Below are 19,772 nucleotides of genomic sequence, written 5' to 3' on the forward strand. Positions count from 1 at the left end.
TGTAGCTGCCTGGGCTTTTAGGTCAATCACCTTTTCTGTTACATTTATAGTAGACGACGAGTTATTAAGCACTTGGCATCTGCATGAGTGGAGGGGCTTTCTACGTTAGGAGTTCCCTACCCCAGATCCAGACCAAACATCTCTATCATGCATCCATCCATCCGTATATACGTATACACATGTTCATAACACACACAATACATTCACTTTAGCCAGTGAGTAACAGCATTTCCCTGCTGGGTTCCCTCTCCCCTTCCAGACTTCTTTTCTGTGGCTTTGTCTGGATTTTGCTGCTGTTGTCGTTAGTCATCGGATATCTGTGATCCATGTGAGTCTGGCATGTTTTACAGGGGACTGGGAACCAGAATTCAGATCCCTGTAGTCTGATCCTCTAAGGCCTCGAGGGCAGGGTTTCTATTTCCTTTAGATTCTCTTCCTCCTCCCAATCTGGAATTCTAGAAACACTGATTATACAATAAATGTGGCCCAAGAAGGTACAGGTTAAACCTGCTGCTGCCCACTGGGTTAAAATCAAGTTGGGTCTCTGGTGATGGCTGGGGAGTCACCCCCCACCCCTGCCACGAGGCATGTCTTTATCCCCCCAGGCCTGGCCTCACATTTTCATTTTTCCCTCCTTGAAGGCTTTAGGAAAGAAGCCAGAACTGAGAGACGGAGTTGAGGATGATGACACCTTAGCTGACATCAACAACAGAAGAATGGCCAGGCTGTACATGGTGAGTGGCGGGCTTGGGGGCCCTCCAGTGCTTGATGTTGATGCTTAAGCTAAGGGTAGCCGGATGTGGTCTGGGCTGGGAACTCTGCTTCTAGGAAATCAGCTCCTCCTCGGAGCTGACCCAGCGACCTTGGCTTTGGGCCCCGGCTGCCTCTTGGCATCATCCTCACCATCCTCCTCACCACCAGCATTTCTATAGCTATCTAAGATTTGCAAAGCGCTTTACCATGGAGGACCAAGTGAACAGTGAATGCATAAGGGAGGAGTGAGAATCTGTCCTTCCTGATCTTGGGCAAAGCGGCTTCCTCTTAGGAAGCCGAAGTTCCCACACCTGAGGAGAACAGTTTCATTTTATGAAACATCACCCCTGGCTCTTTTTGTCCAGTAGAGCAAGAAACAAGTCCTACCAAGAAATGAGGTGGGAACACTTAGTACTAGTCCCAGGGCTCCATCTTTTGGAAACATGCAGTATTGCAACATTTGATTCCCCGTACAAAGCGTACAGAAGTCTAAATTGGATGCCTAGGCTTGGAACTGCCAAGGTCCATTTCTGGGGGACCTCATGTGAACCCTCCTTTCACTCTCACTTTTGTGACACTTGTCAAAATAAATTTTAAAAACAGGTACTTCTTAGCCTTAAAGATGTGGCTAAAAGACAATTTTATGATCGATCTGTTCTGCATTAGCATTTATTAGGTTTGAATCGTGTGCTGGGCACTTGGCTAAGCACTGGACACAAGGCTTTTGTCAATGTCAAGAGAATGAGCTGCTGGCAGGACTCTGAGCCCCACGTGCCATGGCTGGTCCTAGGGTAGCAGCTCCAGGCCCACCCGCTTTGCCCACTGCTCAATGACCTCTCAGGAGAAAGAGCCTCAAAAATAGGAAATTTAAAAAGTAATACATTGGGATCCTTACAAGAGATATGTAACCTCAACTGTTGTAAGAGAACATTTGTTTTCCCATTTTTTCTGATAGTGCCCAAGAAGGAAATTCTCTAGACTTTCTGTAGCCTACTGAGGAGAAGCACCCCTAAGTGATGGATCCTTGGTCCCTCCTCCCCCTCCTCCTCCTCCTCAGAGAGAGAGACAGGGAGAGAAACAGAGAGACACAGAAAAGAGAGAGAGGGAGTGAGAGAAGGTGGGGGAGGGAGAGAGAGAGATAAACAGAGAGACAGAGAGGGAGGGAGGAAGACAGGAAGAGAAAGGGGGAGGGGGGGAGAGACAGAGACAGAGACAGAGATGGAGAGAAACACAGAGCAAGACCAACCTGCCTCCCATCTTTCACTGTGGGAAACATGTTGGAAAGGAAGCGGAGCTACTGTGGTGTAGTGGATAGAGGACTGGTTCAGATCTCAGCCCTGTCACTGTGTGAAAATGGGTAAGTCAGTTTCCCTCAATGAGCCTCAGCTAGTGCATCTATAAAGTGGGCATAAAGATACAAACACACCCTGCCTCTCAGGGTTCCTGTGAGAGAGGTTCTTTTCCAGTCTTAACTGTTTCCAGTCTCTGTTTCTGGGAGCTGTTTTCTCTAAAGCTGTAATTAGTTAATAATCATAAAACAGAAAACATGCCTCCTCTCCCAGGGGGAAAAGGCAGCTTGGACCTGGAGTCAGTCATACCTGGTTTCTAATCCTGCCTCAGATGCTTTTTGTCTCTGTGACTGTGGGCAAGTCCCTTAACTCTCTGGGTCTCCACATCTCTAAAATGTAGGGGTTGGATCCGATGAGCCCTAAGGTTGCTATGAGCCCCCAAACACCATTCCTGATCTGCAGGCTTTCGGTGCATGCCCCCTTCCATATGTGGGAGTTCATTAACAGGTCTATAAGACTGGACCAGAGACTCACACAGAAGCTCCCAGGCCCTCACTGGGTCCCCTTTTCTTGGCCTAGGTTTCTGATGCCACTGGGACCATGAGTGTGTCAGTAGTAGCAGAAGAAAATCCGTTCTCCAAGGAGATGCTGAAGTCAGAGGAATGTTTTATCCTGGACCATGGGGCAGCAAAGCAGATTTTTGTGTGGAAAGGTAGGAGGTGTCCTTGGTACTGATGCTGCTGGTTTGGCCGAGCAGTTCTCTGGGGGACAGAAAAGTGCTCCCTTTGATAAAGGCTCTCAACACTCCCTAGAGGGCCCCGCCCCCAGCCCAAATGCACATCTGACTGTCAGTCACTTTCCTGCTCAGAACTTTCAGTGACCCCCTCCTGCCTCTGAAAGAAAACACTCAACTTCTCAGTGTAATGTTCGGCATCCTTCATAAACTGGCTCCTGTTCACCTTCCCAGGCTTGTTACGCATCACTCCCCTTCAGAATCAGTGAGCCTCACACAAGGCAGACTGCCCTCATCGTTCTAAGTGACATTGGCCTCTCCCTCCTCTGTGCCTTTGACTGGGCTGTACCCCATGCCTGGAAAGCCCTCCCTCCTCCCCTTTTAAACTTTCCAGCTTTTTTTCAAAGCAAGCTCACTGGTTATGTCCTATGGGAAGCCTCTTCTGACCCCCTCAGTTATCAGTCCTCTCTCTTCCTCACATTGTTATGCATGTGCTCATCCATTTGAGGGGAGAAATGATGCAAGTCTGAACTTGGGAGTTCAGAAGACCTGAGTTTGAATCCTGCCGCAGATACCAGCTATGTGACACCTACCCTTTGGCAGCATTAGTGTCCTTATTGGACCTACCTAGATCACGAGATCATGGCAAGGAGCAGATGTGATGATTGTAAAGTCTATTTAAGAGCTAGATGTTATATCATGCCCCCTACCCTGCAGGGACCCTGAGCATATCGCGCCCCCTCCCCTGGAACCCTGAGTGCTAAAGCTGGAAGGGACCACAGAGACCATGTTGTCCAGAATTCTCACTTTGTAGATTAGGAAGGTCCAGTTTGGGAAGAGCAAATGATGTATCCAGGGTCATACAGTAGTAAGCAAATGTAAGAGCTCTGAGAACAGGGAAGTCATTCTTCCTCCCTTCCTTCCTCACTTCCTCCCTCCCTCCTTTCTTCCCTCCCTTCCTTCCTTCCTCCCTATCTTCCTTCCTCCCTATCTTCCTTCCTTCCTCCCTATCTTCCTTTCTTCCTCCCTATCTTCCTTTCTTCCTCCCTTTCTTCCTTCCTTCCTCCTTTTCTCCCTTCCTTTCCCCCTCCCTTCCCCCTCCTTTTCTTCCTTCTTTCCTTCCTTCCTCCCTTCCTCTTCCTCCATTCATCCCCACTGTTTAACACTGTGCTTTGCACATAGTAACTGTCTAACACATGCTCATTGGACTGGATCAGATTCAGCCATTGAGACTTCAAATCCCTGGTTTCTCAGAGGAAGCAAATGGGAAAGTGAAATACAAAAAGAATCTCTAAAAAGCCGAAATTTAATCTGCTTTTCGGTAATGTTTGTTTGCCTCCGTCTCTGGCCCTTAAACCACTGAGCGGTCCCCACAGACAGTCTAGCAGAGTGCCAGGTTGGACTCTTTCATTTTCTGATCATTTGATTGAGTTATTGGCCTGCTGGATCTTCGCCCATTGTTTGTGTCCTTTATATTTTAGGCAAAGACGCCAATCCCGAGGAGAGGAAGGCAGCCATGAAGACGGCCGAAGAGTTCCTGCAGCAAATGAATTATCCCCTCAATACCCAAGTAGGTGCCAAAAGAACAGAAGCAGAAACCAACCAGAAGGGGGCACTCTATCTCTTTTCTCAAAGCTCTTGACTAAGGTGGCCTGGAGTCCTTCTGGACTGGAACAATGGCAGCTATGGACCCTGGTCCTTCTCGTTGGATCCAGGACTGTCTAATGCAGCCTAACCCAACCCAACCCAAAAGTAATTGTGAAGGGCTTGCTAGACTCCAGGAGCTGCTGACCTTGGTCTGAGGACACAAAGCCAAAGTCCTGCCCTCATGGGGCTTACATTCTGTTGATAGAATATGATCATTGGAGGAGGAAGGGGAAAGGAGGAGCAGCTGAGGGGCTTGGGAAAAGCTTCCCCTTCAGAGAGGATTCTATGTCTTGGAAGGGAGAAGCTGACACCAGCATGAGCTGGTGGGACCAAAAGCCCATGTCATGGTGGCTGGGACCCCTCCTTCCCTGAGCATCGTCCATAGGTGGATTTGTCCCTTTTATTAACTTAGATCCCTTAGAGGAGGCCATTTCCTTCTGCTCTGAGGACGTGTGAGAGCACTCTGCATATACATGTGCACACCTCCCCTACCCCTGCACACAGCCAGGAGGGGGCTTGTTAAGTGCAGAGAGCCAGGTTCTGCACATGTGTAGGCACCCTGGTCCCATCCCTTCCCCATCTTTCTAATGGTCCCACTTGTCTAAAATCATGATGTAGAAGCTCCTAGGACTCCATGTCACCTCCTCTGGAGGACAGTGGCCCAGGGGCTTTTCTCCAATACTGATTGCCCACCACATTCACCTCTAGGCTATTTTTGATGACCACCTCAATGGCTTCACAGACTCTGGGCTCTCTCTTCTTGAGTCAATCCTTGCACAGAATTGCATCAGTGATTTCCGTAAGGCACAGGTGGCTCCCTATCACCTCCAGACTCCTTAGTTTGGCATTCAAGGCCTTTCATGATCTGGTAAACATGCCTCCTGGCCATATTCCCCTCACTCCCCACTCTGTCTTCCTGCTGGCCATACCCCGGTACCCTCTGACTCCCCTTCCCCTCTGTATGTTCCCATAGTCTTTTGCATATTGTCTCTCCTACCTTACACTGGGAGTTCCTTGAGGGTAGGGGCTGATTTGGTGCCTCCTATTCTCATCACTTAGCTTAGTGTCTGCACAGAGTAAATGCCACATGAATGTTACCTATTATTATTTCATTATCTGCCCTTTCAACTCTTCTTCTTCCTCCACAATTCACTTCAGGTGCACCCCTTCTGTAAACTTCCCCCAGGCCCCTGGACTCTCAGATTCCTCCCCAGACTTAGCTCACAGACACTTGGAATAGTCTGCCATACACATGCCTCATCCTCCTGGCAGATCGTAAACTTCCTGAGGGCAGACTGGCTTTTGTCTTTTTATCTTGAAATCTTAGTGTGGTACCTTATATTCAGTAAATGCTTAATTTCTGTGGAACCGAATTCTTTTTTGATGGGCTGCAATGAAATTATACATCTTTCACCCAAGTACTGTCCTAGGTCAATCTGAAGGCCCTTGTGATTGGGTTGGCTGCTGGGGGATGGATTTCTCCTTTGTGACTTTTCTTCGAAACAGCCACTGCAAGGAGAGCTCGTGATCTGCATCAGTGCAGGGAGGGAGCCCCAAAGGGACACTCACCAGCACCAGAGTCATGTCTGAATGTGGCACTTCCCTGCTCACTTCCTACGGCCCCCTTTGCCCTATAGGACCAAATACTGACTCCTCACCCAGAAGTGTCATAACCTCAGGGTCAGCATCAGGGTGTTGCCTGAGAAGTTGAGGCTGGACTATGTTGACCTCCTAATACTTGGTCTTTAGTTTTTCATAAGTGAGAGTTGGGGATTATAGATTCTTGACCCAGCTTACTCAGCTTGATTCAGTCTAGTCCCACGATTAAGCACCGACAGCTTTGGTGCTATTGTTATACACTCAGAAACCCCTTCTGTTTCTCCATGGCTGGAATAGGGCTTTTTCTTCCTTCTTTGTATTTCATTTATTCTTACATTTCAGATTCAAGTTCTCCCAGAGGGAGGTGAAACACCAGTCTTCAAGCAATTCTTTAATGACTGGAGAGGGAATGATGAAAGTGAAGGCTTTGGAAAGGTGTACGTCACTGAGAGAGTGGCCAGGGTCCAGCAGATTCCATTTGATGTCCACAAGTTACACGAGTGTCCCCAGATGGCAGCCCAGCACAACATGGTAGATGATGGCTCTGGTTCTGTGGAGGTAAGGATTTGTTGGGGGGAAGGAAGGCAAGAGTGCTGACCTTGGACTGGGGGGTGGGGCCTGAAGGCCTTGACTTGGCCACTGACCAGTGAGGGGAATGAGGCTGTTTTTTCAGGCTTTATGCTGGTGGGATGGACCTCTAATCCCAGCCAAGTGCTCCTAGTAAAAGGCAGGTTTGGGAGCATTTGGAAAGGAAGCAGTGATCACAAAGAAGCCACTTGGCAGCTTCATCCAAACTGGCTTCTGCCACACTGACCTGGTTTTCAGTTTTGATGGGGCCGTTTGGTTGGTCACTTGGGCCCATAAGCTTTCTCTTGTCCATCCCAGGCCAATTCTAGAAAAGGTGATGCTGCAGATGGTATGTCAGTATATGGATGGATCCTTGGGGATCTGGAAAGAAAGTGTGGGCTTCCTGAAAAGCAGTCAGGCCAGGCCAGTCACAGGCCTCCTTCTGTCTAACTCTGGGATGTGCTGCAGATAGGTATACACGTAGACTTCAGGAAGACACCTGGTTGGGGCTGTGGTGATGCTCTCATGGGCAAGATAGAGAAGGGTGAGGCCTAGATTTGTGACCAGAACCTAGATAAAGCACATGGACTAAGAAGGAGAGAGAGGTCAACCTGGACTGAGGGTTTTGTTTCTTTCCCAGTGAAATTCTTTATAGAGATGCCAGTGCATCCTGTGACTTGGTCTGTTGGCTCTGTTTGAAGGATGAAAGATGGAGTTTGGGGACTAGTCAGCAGGGAAACTCAGGGAATGCCCCTCAGGAACAATGGGATTGATTAAAGGGGGCTCACACACATTGCTGGATTTTCAAAGTCAGTATTTTTCCTCCTTTCCCAACCCCCCCACCCTCAACCTCAGATCTGGCGAGTGGAAAGTAATGGCAGAATCCCAGTGGACCCCAAAACTTACGGAGAGTTTTATGGAGGTGACTGCTACATTATATTGTACACCTATGCCAAAGGACAAATCATCTACACCTGGTAAGTTCCCATCATCCCCACGATCCCAAGTCTGAGGGAGTTTCATCACGCTGCCTAAGCCAGAAGCCTCCTCTAGGATGCTGGTGTGATTTGTGAGGCAGCTGGTGATGCAGTGGATAGAATGCTGAGCCTGGAGTCAGGAAGACCCGAGTTTGAATCCTGCCTCAGACACTTACCAGCTGTGTGGCCCTGGGCAAGTCACTTAACTCTGTCTCAGTTTCCTCATTTGAAAAGCTGGAATAATCATAGCACCTACCTCCCGGGATGCTGTAATATTTCTAATGTGCCTTATGCATTGCAAAGCGTTATAGCTGGTTTATTTGTTGAATTAACAATGATTGGTTTTCTCAGTACTCCAACAGGCTTTGTGATGGAGAGGGGGAGAGAGGAAAGCTTTGTAAAATTACAATTTTCTTGTGGCCATCAAGTTTCTTGGCATAATCTCCAGGCAGAGGAGTAAATAGGTGCATCGTGAGGTACAAATTCTGCTTGGTCCTAGAGGCCGGACTTTGGAATAATGTGTAGAAATTGTCAAGAAGATGATTTAGGTTTTGCAGGAGAAAAAATGCTTCTTAATAATGAAAGAGAGCTGTCCAGGTGTGGAGAGGGCTGCTTGGGGATGTGGCGGCTTCCTCCTCCTGGGAGGACCTCAGGCAGCACTGGAACTTTCACTTTTTGTGGATGAAGTGTGGGGGGGTACGGTTCATGTCCATTAGTGGGTTGGTCTCATGGCCACTGGTGCCCCCCCCCCACTTTGAGATTCAGGGAGTCTATGAGGGCATGAAGTTCATGCTTGTTAGACTGTTCTACAGTGAGTTGAGAAATATTTTTCTCTGTGTGGTCTTCCTCTTGGCAGAAAGCAGGGTCATAGTACACAAATGAGGACTGTCCCAAATGATTTGTCATCTGAAGCTCTGAGCTTGATCTTTATAGGTTTGCGTTGAATGTCCCCTATGGACTCATACTGGCTGTGTGACCCTGGGCTGATCCCTTCACATGTCAGTGCTCCAGGCAGCTCTGGAGAACTATGCATTACAGAGGAGGTGGCAACTTACATTGTGGAGGGACTCTCCTCATCTGGGAGTTCCCTAGGTCAGTGAAATCACAGCTCCAACCCTGTGCCCTGGTCCTAATAAAGGCAACAGTGGAGAATGGGATGCCTTTGAAAAGGTGAGCTAACTATTCATGACATTAGCTAGCATTGACATAGTAATTCAAGCATTTGCATAGTTCTTTACATGAAAAGATGCTAATATGATCCTTATTTTACAGAATAGGAAATTAGTGCTCAGAAGGGTCTAGTGCCTCCTCCAGGAACCATTTCATTCCTTCAGGTTCATGGTTTCCTTTTCTCCCTCCTGTCACAGCTCAGGCTCTGGCTGGAAGCAGCTGTAGTATGCCTAGAACCCAACCTGGAAGCCAACAGGTAGACACTTGGAACATGACTTGGAAGCATCTGCTCTCTCTCTCTCTGTAGGCAGGGGGCTCATGCCACCCGAGATGAGCTGACCACTTCTGCTTTCTTGACTGTTCAGTTGGACCGCTCCTTAGGAGGGACGCCTGTGCAGGTCAGTGGCAGCCCCATGCAGAGAGGCCCCTTCCTTTTCCCATAGATGGGAGAATCATTTTCCTACAACTTTAAAAACTCTCTCCAAATGTGACCCAAGTGTTCCTGGTTTTCCTCCGTATTTATCTCCTCACATCCTGGAAAAGGAGAAATAAACCTCTTGGAGCAGCACTGTCTCTACCTGAACAATTCCTCCCTTCCTCCCTTCCTTCCTTTCTTTCCTCCCCTTCCTTCTTTCTTTCATTCCTTCCTCCCTCCCTCCTTTCCTTCCATTCTCTCTCTTTCTTTCCTTTTCTTCTTTCTTTCCTTCCTTCCCTCCCTCCTTCATTCCTCCCTTCCTTCCTTCCTGCCTACCTTCCTCCCTCCCTCCCTCCTTTTCTTCTTACCTTCTTTAACACCAGGTAGAGGAGAGTTGAGCCTCTAGGGAACAACTAGGCTTTATCATAATGGCCTCTTCCTTGTTGTGAGATGTTCCTTGCAGCTTTGTTTTCATTGTGCCAGTCTCATGATACACACCATTGCGCACTTGTTATATACCCACACTGACTACTTAGTCACATGAGGCTTAAATTGGATTCTTGACCTAGGCTCTGGATACATTTTTAAAAATTTGACAAATGAATTTCAGTATTATTGTTTTCCTTTGAAATACTATATATTTTATGTTAAGAATTTGAAAACATGACGCTGAGAAGGCATCCATACGATTCCTGGGACTGATGGCCACAGGTGGAGAAGCTGGGCCTTCAATAACATGAGGTTTCTCTGGGCTTAGGTGGTCTCAAGCACTGTTAGCAGAAAGAACCTCCTCCACCTTTGGTGCTGGTGCTTGGTTCTGCAGTTACTTCCTGATAGGAAGAAGTTCGGTGTTTATAAGTTCTTTCTTAGAATAAAGTCAGTAAGTGGGCATTTTAGGAAGGGCTAGCCTTCACAAGGCAGGGGCTTTGTGACTGATGTCCTTGATTGCGAATATGTTTAAATTGGGTCATTTGAACTTAAGGAAAGATTGAGCTGTTTTGAACTCTGGCCACAACCCAGCATTAGAGACATTTATCATATGAAATGTCAATTGTCCTTTCCGTAGCTGCTAATTCTTACATGTTTTTTTTTTAACATCAGTCACTCAACAAACACTTATCAAGGCCCAGCTTTCTATGGGCCAGGCGCTTTTCAGGGCCCAATCCTGCTCTCAAGGAGCTAACATTTGGTCTATGGGCCAAGCCACTGGTTGGTGCTGAGGGGCGAGTGTTGGGAATGGGAACATGACTGACCAGTGTAAATAAAAGCCATAAACTGAGCTCCAGAATACTTCTCGGTGGTGTTTATAAATCCTGACTTTGTCCCTTTTGAAAAACGTTGATTGAGCTGTCCTTTGGATGTACTGGGGTCAAATGTATTTAAGTGTGATTTTCATCAGAGCCACTAGATGGTGGCCCAGTCTGCAATGTTGTATAGATGAAGCCAGCCTTGCCGTGAAGGAAATTCATTAGTCAGTCCCTTGGTAAAGGAGTCATTGCTGGCATGGCCGGGGCTCTGACCCCTCTCACATCCTTCAGTGTAGGAGCAGCTGAGCTGGCCTGTCTTCAAGGCTCAGCTCACAGGGCATCTCCTATGAGAGGCCACCCTGATTTCCTGAGCCTCCTCTCCAAAATGACACCATGCTCAGTTTGTATGGGAGAAGCATCATGGCCCAGGGCATAGAGAGCCAGCCTTGAGGCAGGAGTGGGGGGTGGGGTGGGGTGGGGTGTCTGGCCTCCAAAACACTTGAAGGCATGGCCCTGGACCAGTCGCTCAGCGCCCCCATCTACTAGGAGATGATCCGCCCCCCAGTGGCTGCTGACCCGCAGTAGGGCTGGGAGTTTTCTTGCCGGGTGGGTCCCAGACCCAGGAGATTACAGGTGGTTTATCATTCACATTTGCTTATCTGTGAACATGTGGCATCCACTTCCTCCTTGTACTCCCAGCTCCAAACCCAAGGCAGGAGCTGAAGGAAGGCTTGCCGAGAGCAGCACTAAGTTTAACTAATTAAATGTGACTAATGAGTTAAATGTAGAAGCCAACAGATGGGTGGACTTTGTCCTGTGTGACTGGATTTGCTGGCGCTGGTCCCAGGCTGCATCCCTGGGAGACACCTGGTGTTCGCTGGGGCTCTGACTGTGTTCCTTTGACCTCCCCCCTAATCCTCTTCAAAACTGTCTCTCAGTCTTCTCGCCGGCTGTTATTGTTGGAGAGTGGAAGGAGAGTAGGGTGAGGTGGGGGCTCAGAGATGGGGGGAGAGTGTCTACAAAGCCTCAAAGTGAAGATTCAGTTCAATCTAGGGGACCAAACTGAAGGTTGATTACAGAAGATGCGCATCATCGGGGTTACGTGGGTCTGGGTGCGGAAGGGCTTGACACAATAGACACTAAATCTGGGGTTCCCCCGTGGCCCTCTTCTGTGACTTAAGGGGTTCTCATGATTTCATGGAATTGGGCAGAGGGATAGAAATAAACTCAGATGTCTGGCCCCACTCTTCCCTATCTCCCTCATCATGGATTGTGTCTATAACATTCCCAACAAATGATCATCCGGCCCGTTTGAAGACCTTTAGTCACAGGGAGCTCACTACTTCCAAAGCTGCCTGTTCTAATGTCGGACAGGCCGCATTCCTCGAAGCAGTTTCTGCCTAGTTCTCCCTTTTCTCAAAAGAAACTCTTTCCCCAGGTTCGCGTCTCCCAAGGCAAGGAACCTGCGCACCTGCTGAGCCTGTTCAAAGACAAGCCCCTCATCATTTACAAGAACGGGACGTCCAAGAAAGGAGGACAGGCCCCTCCCGCCCCAACACGCCTCTTCCAAATCCGCCGAAACCTCGGCTCCATCACCAGGATTGTGGAGGTAGGAACCGTGACTCCCCTGAAGAATGGCCCCCTGAGCCTCAGCCTCCTCGCCTGTAAAATGGGGGTGATCAGATTAGTACCCGCTCTTGTGGGAGCGCGTCTGAGCATTGTGTGAGGTCAGATGAGATAATGAATGGCAGGTGTTCCACAGGCCTTGAAGTGCCGCGGAAATGGCAGCTCCTGTTATTGTCGGTGCTGGTATCAGAATTGTTTTGTTATTACAAGTGTCAGACCCTTAGAACATCACCACGGCCAAAGTGGGTCACGCCTCTGTTCTGTCTCCTGCCTCAAAGAAGGGACAATCGTGATGTCACGAGGCTGAAAGAGGAGGGCTCACCGGGGACGCATCAGGAACCTGGGATTCCAGGCCTGGTACCCCTGCGCTGGACAAATCACTTCACCCCCAGGGCCCAGGTTCACAGAACAAGGATACTAATTCTTGCCTCATTTACCCTACGTGGTTGTTGAGAAAAACACTAGGCAGGTGCCTCCTCTCCCCGGAGCTGGGCTCTACTCCAGGTTCCTGCTCTGTGGCTGAACCAAGCCTCCCTCACCTGGGGCCGATCCCACCCAGTCTCCCAAAATCTTTACCATCCGAAGGGCCTCACCCAAGCCCATCCTCCATCAGCAGAGTTATATATTCTTGGGTCAGACCCAGTCACAGAGCCCCTGAGAGGTTAATTAAGTGGGAAGAACAACCCTCCCCACCCTAAGTGTCCTCCAGGCAGGGAAGAATTCCATCTGGGTGTGGGGAGTCTAACCCCTGCCAGGATTCCAAGGCTAGGCAGGCAGGAGCTGCTGGTCTTACTTGGATTTGGCCTGGTGTGTCTGTGACCCTCCAGGAGGAGCAGAAATGGGCTTCCTGACAGTGAGTTCTGGGAAGCTCTGGACAAACACATATGGTTAAAGGCCTCTTTGTCTCATCCTCGACTCCTGTTGCCTAAAGACGAAAACCCAGCTCCTCTGCTGGCCACTCCGCCACACTCCTGGCAGACCGGCCTCTTCCACTCTTCCCTAATGTCCCGTGACATTCTGCCTCCCACCTTCCTGCCTTTGCATAGACTGACCCCAAGTCCCTCCTTTAGCTCAGCCTCTCCCAAGCTCAGGCTTCCCTCCACCTGATTAGTGCTGTTCCTCCCACCCTATTCACACACACACACACACACACACACACTCACTGGGTTTTCAGGTTTTCATTTCTTATTAGTCCTGTACTTGCTTATTTGTAAACAGTATTCATTAGAAGAACATCAGCTCCCTGAGGGCAGGGCACATCTACCTTTTGCCCTTCTGCCCATAGCCCCCTTATGTGGTTCCTGGAAGCTTGTTGATTGATTGGTTTCCAAGGCTTGTCTGTCAAAGCAAGCTGCCTTGACTCTGCCACCTCCACAGAAGCTACCCCATCCCCTGTTCAGATACCCCTGAGATGTCAACCAGCCAAATGCACAAACAGTTGTTGACAATCTGAGGTAAACCACTGGGTGCCATGGACAAAATCATAGATTCATGGGCCATTTTGAGTGGAGAGGAACCCCAGAGATGACCCAGTCCAAGGGACAGTCTTGAATGTAAGGGCTTGAAATGATTCTACGAAGAGGAGAGGGGGGGTAGCAAGGAGCAGGAGGCCTTGCTCTCACCTCCTGTAGAGTTAACAGGAGGAGGAGATGAGGCCTCTGGGAGGAGTGGAAAGCCCAGGGTATCATGGCATGTGAGCAGAGGTAACAAGGGAGGACAGGCATAGCTTGGGAATAGCAGTGGAGGGACGTGGTGGGCAGGCAGCTGGGCAGTCTTGGGAGCTGAGGACGTCAGTGTTGGGACAAGGAGAAAGATGGACAGATGCTTGGCCTAGGGGCCCAGTGCCAAGATGGCAGTGGAGTGGAGTGAGAGGTGGGTGCCTCAGGTCCAGGGGCTACGGATGAAGGGCATCAGGGAACCTCTGGGGCCCTGTTATCAGGGGTCAGCCCATGGGAGTGAGGAGGGGGTTACTAATCATGATACCAACACTGACAGACCCCAAAAACCAACTGTCCAACATTTCACGGTCTCGTTGGAGCCCTCCATCACCTTGTGCAGTAAGTCGGGCAGGTACTCTCATCCCCTTTGTAAAGGTTCGGTGACTGGGGCTCAGGGAGCTTCTGGCTATAGAGGGGGAAATACACCCCCAGCCACTGAGCTACCATCTCCTGATTCCAGGTGGACGTGGACTCGGATTCATTGAATTCCAATGATGTTTTTGTCCTGAAATTGCCCCGGAATAATGGCTACACGTGGATTGGGAGAGGAGCCAGTGAGGAGGAGGAAAAGGGAGCCGAGTACCTGAGAAGCGTCCTGAAGTGCCAGACCACGAAGATCCCAGAAGGCCAAGAGCCAGGTGTGTGCCCCACAGCTCAGCTGAAGGTGGCTCCCGAGCCTGTGGTTGGCAAGCAATAGGAAGGGGCACACTCAGGCTTCACTCCCCTGAGAAGTTAGGTGATGAGACTCGAGCTTCCTTATTGAAAGCCGTTAAAGGCGGGCACAGTGGAAAGCATTCTGGGACAGCAAGAGATGGCTCCCCGGTGTTGCAGGGGTCCCTTCAAGCCTCTTCTCATATGTGTTCCTTCCACAGAGGAATTCTGGGATGCTTTGGGAGGGAAGAAAGCATACCAGACTTCACCACTGCTGGAAACTCAGGTGGAAGACCACCCTCCTCGGCTCTTCGGCTGCTCCAACAAAACCGGCCGGTTTCTCGTGAGTATCTCCCAGGCTCTCTGGGCTCCCTGACATGTATGGGAACACAGGGTCAGCGCAGGTCAGTGCTGGCCCAGGGCTCTGGGGTTGCCAGTCCCCTACCTGGACAGCTGTAGGCACTCTGCTCAGAGAAATCGCAACACTGATGCCTCTGTTCCATTTGAAGCTTGTGTGTCATCTAGGATGTGGAGCTGAGAGCTTTGTCCAGGCTCTGGCCAGCCCTGAGAGCCACCCAGAGGCTGAGCAGCTGACCCTCTACACGCTGGGTTTCCCCTAGAATGAAGAAACTTTGCTCATTCTGGAAAGTCATGTTCACACAGGCGCCTTCTGTTCGAAGGTGTCTGTTTTCCATGTGACATTTCTCAGAGCAGTGGGGGCTTTTCTCGATGCTCCGTATTGGGTACACTTTCTTATGATAGTCATTTCAGTGAAAGGAAAATCAGTTGGACTCACCCTGGTGCAGCTCTCAAGGGAGCCTGATGAGCTTGTGTTGGAATTAGACTCCGAGTCTGTACAAAGTGGGGCCAGTGATGTGTGGACTCACCCCCAGGTGGGGCTGTCGTGTAGAGACGACTGAAAGTCTGAAGCACTAGTATTAACAGTTTCGGTAACAGAAGCAGCAGCAGTAGTGAGAATAGTCCTAACAAGCCCCTGAGGGTAAGACTGGCTTCCTTTGCATCCCCAGTTCCATCACAGCAGCCTGGAGAGTCTTACTCAACATTACTTGCTGAATCAAGGCAGGGGGCAGGGGGGGATGAAGAATTACAGAAAAAGTGGCCCTGTGTTTCAGATTGAGGAGGTTCCAGGAGAATTCACCCAGGATGACTTAGCGGAAGATGACGTCATGCTGCTGGATGCTTGGGAACAGGTGAGGACACGGGCTCTGTAGATGGCCTGGCCCTTGCCCTGTGAGATTCTCACACAGGGAAAGATGGTGTTGAGAAAACCCTGTGTCATAATGGGCAGAGCTGGATGTGGCACCAAACACGTTCGCCCAGGAATGATGCTCGGGTGTCTGTGTAAAGAAAGTGGCTTAATGTGGGAGCAGAGCAGACCCTCAGTGTCTGGATGACTGTCTCCAATGTAGCCTTGGGGGCTGCCTCTGTACTTCGTTTTTCTTCAGTCACCTCATAGCCCCCACAGTGGGCAGCAGCCTCTGATATTCAATGACGTGTTGCATGATAAACTGAGGCAGTAACTGGAATGCCCATCACCACCCCCATCATCCCCAGTCTTTCCTGCTCAGGCCAGGACCAGGAAGCCCTTGGAGCCCAAGGCTCAGGGGAAGCACTCCCCAGGCATCTCACTCATTACTGCCCTGGTAGGTTTCTCTGGCTTTGCTCTCCGTCTCCCCTCATTTGGACACTCGGGGTTTGATTTAAAGATCCTCGTAGTTTCCCCATAAAGACCCGTGTGCTGCCTCAGCCTGGGGGTCCTGATAGGTTGGTGGTTGTGGATGCTCACCCCCTAGATGAGCTAGGAAGTTAAATTTGTAAGTGATATTAAAGCCTCCGCTTAGAGTAAACAAATGAAAGCTTGGCATGCACAGGGTGAAAGCCTGCTGACCCTTCCTGTAGACCAGCAGTAGAGGAAAGAAGAAGAGGGGGTACAGTGGAATGGAGAGAGCTGGTCTTGGGAACCAGAAGGCCGAGTTCAAGTCCCATTTCTGAAGCATGCTGGTTGTGTGACCCTGGGCACGTCTCTTCCTGTGCCCCAGGCAACCCAGTGAGATCGTCAGTTGGGGAGAAGGTGCCAGCCTGCACTAGTGATGGAAGTGTCGTTCCCCGCCCCCCATGCCCCCCTCACATCCTGATGAAATCAAATGTCTGGGAAGAAGGAAGAGGGGAGAAAAGGACAGAAGGGCACTGCAGAGCTTAGAAACACTGGCCTTGTATACAAAATATGAGCCTGCTTAGATTTTTATTCCCAGTCAGGCAATCAACAGGCATTTATTAATCCCCTGCTGTGTACTGGGGATACAGAGGTGACCAGCTGAGTCACCCAGACCTCCTGTGCCTCACGTTCCCCACCTGGTCCTGGCCAAGTTGCCTTGAGAATCTGGTCACAGGCCCCAACCACCGCCAAGAATGGGTCCTTCGGGACTGACTACCCTCCCATGTCTACTTTATGGGGCAACAGCACCCAGTCAGGTCACTGCGAGGAGAGCAAAAATAAATAAAAGATTGCCTCACATGCCAAATTAGAGTCAAGGCTTGATGTTGTAGGCTTAAGGCTAACAGACCTCCCAACATCCCTTCAGGTCACCAACACTTGGAAGCTTCTTCCACTCACAACAAGGCAAAAAGTTTCAGCCTTTTCTGCAAGATTAGGATCCCCGTAGGCTTCATTGAACTAAATTAGCTATCTGGGGGGCAGCTAGGTGGCAAAGTGAATAGAGCACCAGTCCTGGACTCAGGAGGACCTGAGCTCAAATATGGCCTCAGACACTTGACACACTTACTAGCTGTGTGACCTTGGGTGAGTCAATTAACCCCAATTGCCCTGCCAAAAAAACAAACAGATAAATTAGCCATTTGGGCAGCAGGGATGGCATGGCCTTCTCTCAGAGTTTGGGGCCTTAACCTCCAGGCTGGTCAGCACTCACAAAGTTGCAGAGAGGGAGGATAGATTTCAAAGGTCCTTCCCCACAATGAGAGAGCATGACACGACTTGACTTTGTGTCTGCTTAGATATTTCTTTGGATCGGCAAAGATGCGAATGAAGTGGAAAGATCAGAGTCCATGAAGTCTGGTAAGCTGTACCCTGGAGCTCAGAGGGGGCAGGGGGAGGGGCAGTGAGAGCTCACCACCTGGGGGGTGAGCAGGCTTCATTGGAATTGGCTCTTCCTCCTTGTGGCTCCATATTCCTGGCTCTGCCTCTTGGGGTCACACAGCTGGAGACTCACCCTCCCTCTTCCACCTGTCAACCATTCACTCTTGAAGACAATCGTCACAGTCCCTTTTCCCCATCTCCAATTCTTCTCTGCTTCAGCCTAAATGTGACACCCTCTCCCCAGTTCCTCCAACCATGTCTTTGTCACTTCCTTAGGATCACACATTGGCCATGCCAGCTGGGCTCTTTCCTTGGGATGGCAGCATTACTCTTGGGGGATTTTGTTCTTGTCCAGTTAAATTGTGATTGACTGACCTTAATGCTGCTGGTTCCTCTCTTTATAGCCAAGGCCTACCTTGAGACAGATCCTTCTGGGAGAGACCGGAGAACTCCCATTGTCATCATCAAACAGGGATCTGAGCCTCCCACGTTCACGGGCTGGTTCCTGGGATGGGATGCCAGCAAATGGTAAACACAGCACATTTGTGGGAGGAGAAATCCTGGTCAGAGATGAGTGTGTAAGGATCACCACCTTGGGCACCGAGTCACTTGCATTTGCTGTATTCTCTTCATAAGCCAGGACTTCCTCCACTGATGGTGGGAAGGATGACAGTGAGACTTTAATAGGGATGCCAGATCATTGGGTTAGAGAACAAGCTTTTCAAAGGTGGAAGTTAAGGCCTGACGAGCTATGGGGTCATGGGGTCACAAAGGGACTTTAGAGGCTGGGGAGTCAAAGCTTCTGCTTGTACAGGTGAGGAAAGGGAGGCCCAGGAGGTTCAGTGGCAGAGCCGGGGCTCGAGCCCAATCCAGGACCTTGCCACTGCACTGTATGGGCTGCATCAGAAATCTTCCCTGCCAGCACCTTGTAGAAATGGAGAATATTCTGTGTGTCTGGTGGGCTTCATCAGCTGGGAGATCATGGGCCTCAGTGGTGGCTGCCAAGCCCTGCCCATGCCCATCTGAAACCACTGGGATGTCCTGTCCAGGTGACATTGTTTTCCCATAGAGATCGCCTAGAAAAATTCTGCCCATAGTAAGTGCTTTATGAGCGTTGATTGAATGGAATGATGTTTGCAAGAATACAGAATGAGGAAGATTGATTTCATTAAGATGGCTTATTTTCCTTCTTTATTCAAAACAAATTTCTATATAATTATGCCAAACATTTTCTAACAAGAGCATCATTTTCTAATTATTAGTCTAATTTTCCTGGGCTTTTAAAAAAACTTCAATTTTTTTAGTCTTTTTAAAATCAAGACTATTTAGCAAAAAAACAAAAAAAAAAGGATTTTGCTTTTATGAACTTGGAAATATATTTAGTAACATAAGATGAAATCTTTAATAAGCCTTTGAATATTAAAAGAAACAATTGCTGTGAGTGCCTTGTAATAGTGACAATCAGATCCGATTGTCCTCAGTTCATTGTACTATTAAATGTGTTTAAATATTTAAATACATGAATAAACATGAATATTAAATCCAGCATGTCTTTAATTTGGCCTTAATTCATCAGCCTCAGGTACTCTATCTATTAATGTCATTGACTAATTCTTGACCTAGGACTCTACATGTATACAAGAGTACGTTCATAATGGATCACCAACCCTGTGAGGCAGGTGCTGTTATTCATCTCACTTTACAAATGAGGAAACTGAAGCAAACAGGGGCCTTGGGACTTGCCAGCTAGTACATGTCTGAGGCATGATTTGAATTCGGCTCTTCCCCATCGCCAAGTCAAGCACTCATCTGGGAAGCCCCGGCTGCCTCTCTGAGCAGTGAGTCCAAGGCCAGGAGCAGAAGGGCCATTTGTTTGGACATGTGGAACAATTTCAAGAGCTTACATTTCTTCCCCTTGGTGTCTTGAAGTATTTAACCTCATTGGTGAAATGATTTCAAGTGAACTGACTTTTACGTGGAAGTTGTTACCTTTGAGCAAAACTACAAGAAAGGGGACCCCACCCCTTCCACCTGTCCCTTCTAGTGCCCTCTGGCCCCGATTAGGTGGGAGGCGGAAGGACAGCTATGGCAGGAGGGTCCAGAGTCCATAAATAAGCTGTCATGTTCCCTGTTACTTAACTCACCATCGAATCCTCTCTGTCCTTCCCTGGCTCCTTCCTATGAGCCCTGTTTGGATCAAGTCACATTCAGGGCAAGTGTTCTTCGTTGTGGTTCAGTCACATCTGACTCTCCATGACCACATTT

General features: G+C 49.2%; 1 protein-coding gene across 1 annotated transcript in view; it reads left to right on the forward strand.

Annotated features, from left to right (window-relative positions):
• The window catches only part of SCIN (scinderin), a 53,444-nt gene extending 34,670 nt beyond the window's left edge, over positions 1 to 18,774 (forward strand). The window contains exons 5-16 of the mRNA XM_036762164.1: positions 642 to 734; positions 2,622 to 2,754; positions 4,257 to 4,345; positions 6,364 to 6,579; positions 7,444 to 7,565; positions 9,043 to 9,133; positions 11,836 to 12,006; positions 14,202 to 14,379; positions 14,614 to 14,735; positions 15,526 to 15,603; positions 17,426 to 17,486; positions 17,912 to 18,774. Coding sequence (XP_036618059.1) covers positions 642 to 734; positions 2,622 to 2,754; positions 4,257 to 4,345; positions 6,364 to 6,579; positions 7,444 to 7,565; positions 9,043 to 9,133; positions 11,836 to 12,006; positions 14,202 to 14,379; positions 14,614 to 14,735; positions 15,526 to 15,603; positions 17,426 to 17,486; positions 17,912 to 18,039 — 1,482 coding nt within the window. The 3' untranslated portion in view covers positions 18,040 to 18,774. The remainder of the gene's footprint in view (positions 1 to 641; positions 735 to 2,621; positions 2,755 to 4,256; positions 4,346 to 6,363; positions 6,580 to 7,443; positions 7,566 to 9,042; positions 9,134 to 11,835; positions 12,007 to 14,201; positions 14,380 to 14,613; positions 14,736 to 15,525; positions 15,604 to 17,425; positions 17,487 to 17,911) is intronic.
• The last annotated feature ends 998 nt before the right edge of the window (positions 18,775 to 19,772 follow it).

The sequence above is a fragment of the Trichosurus vulpecula genome, chromosome 5, assembly GCF_011100635.1.
Source record: "Trichosurus vulpecula isolate mTriVul1 chromosome 5, mTriVul1.pri, whole genome shotgun sequence".
NCBI lineage: Eukaryota > Metazoa > Chordata > Mammalia > Diprotodontia > Phalangeridae > Trichosurus > Trichosurus vulpecula.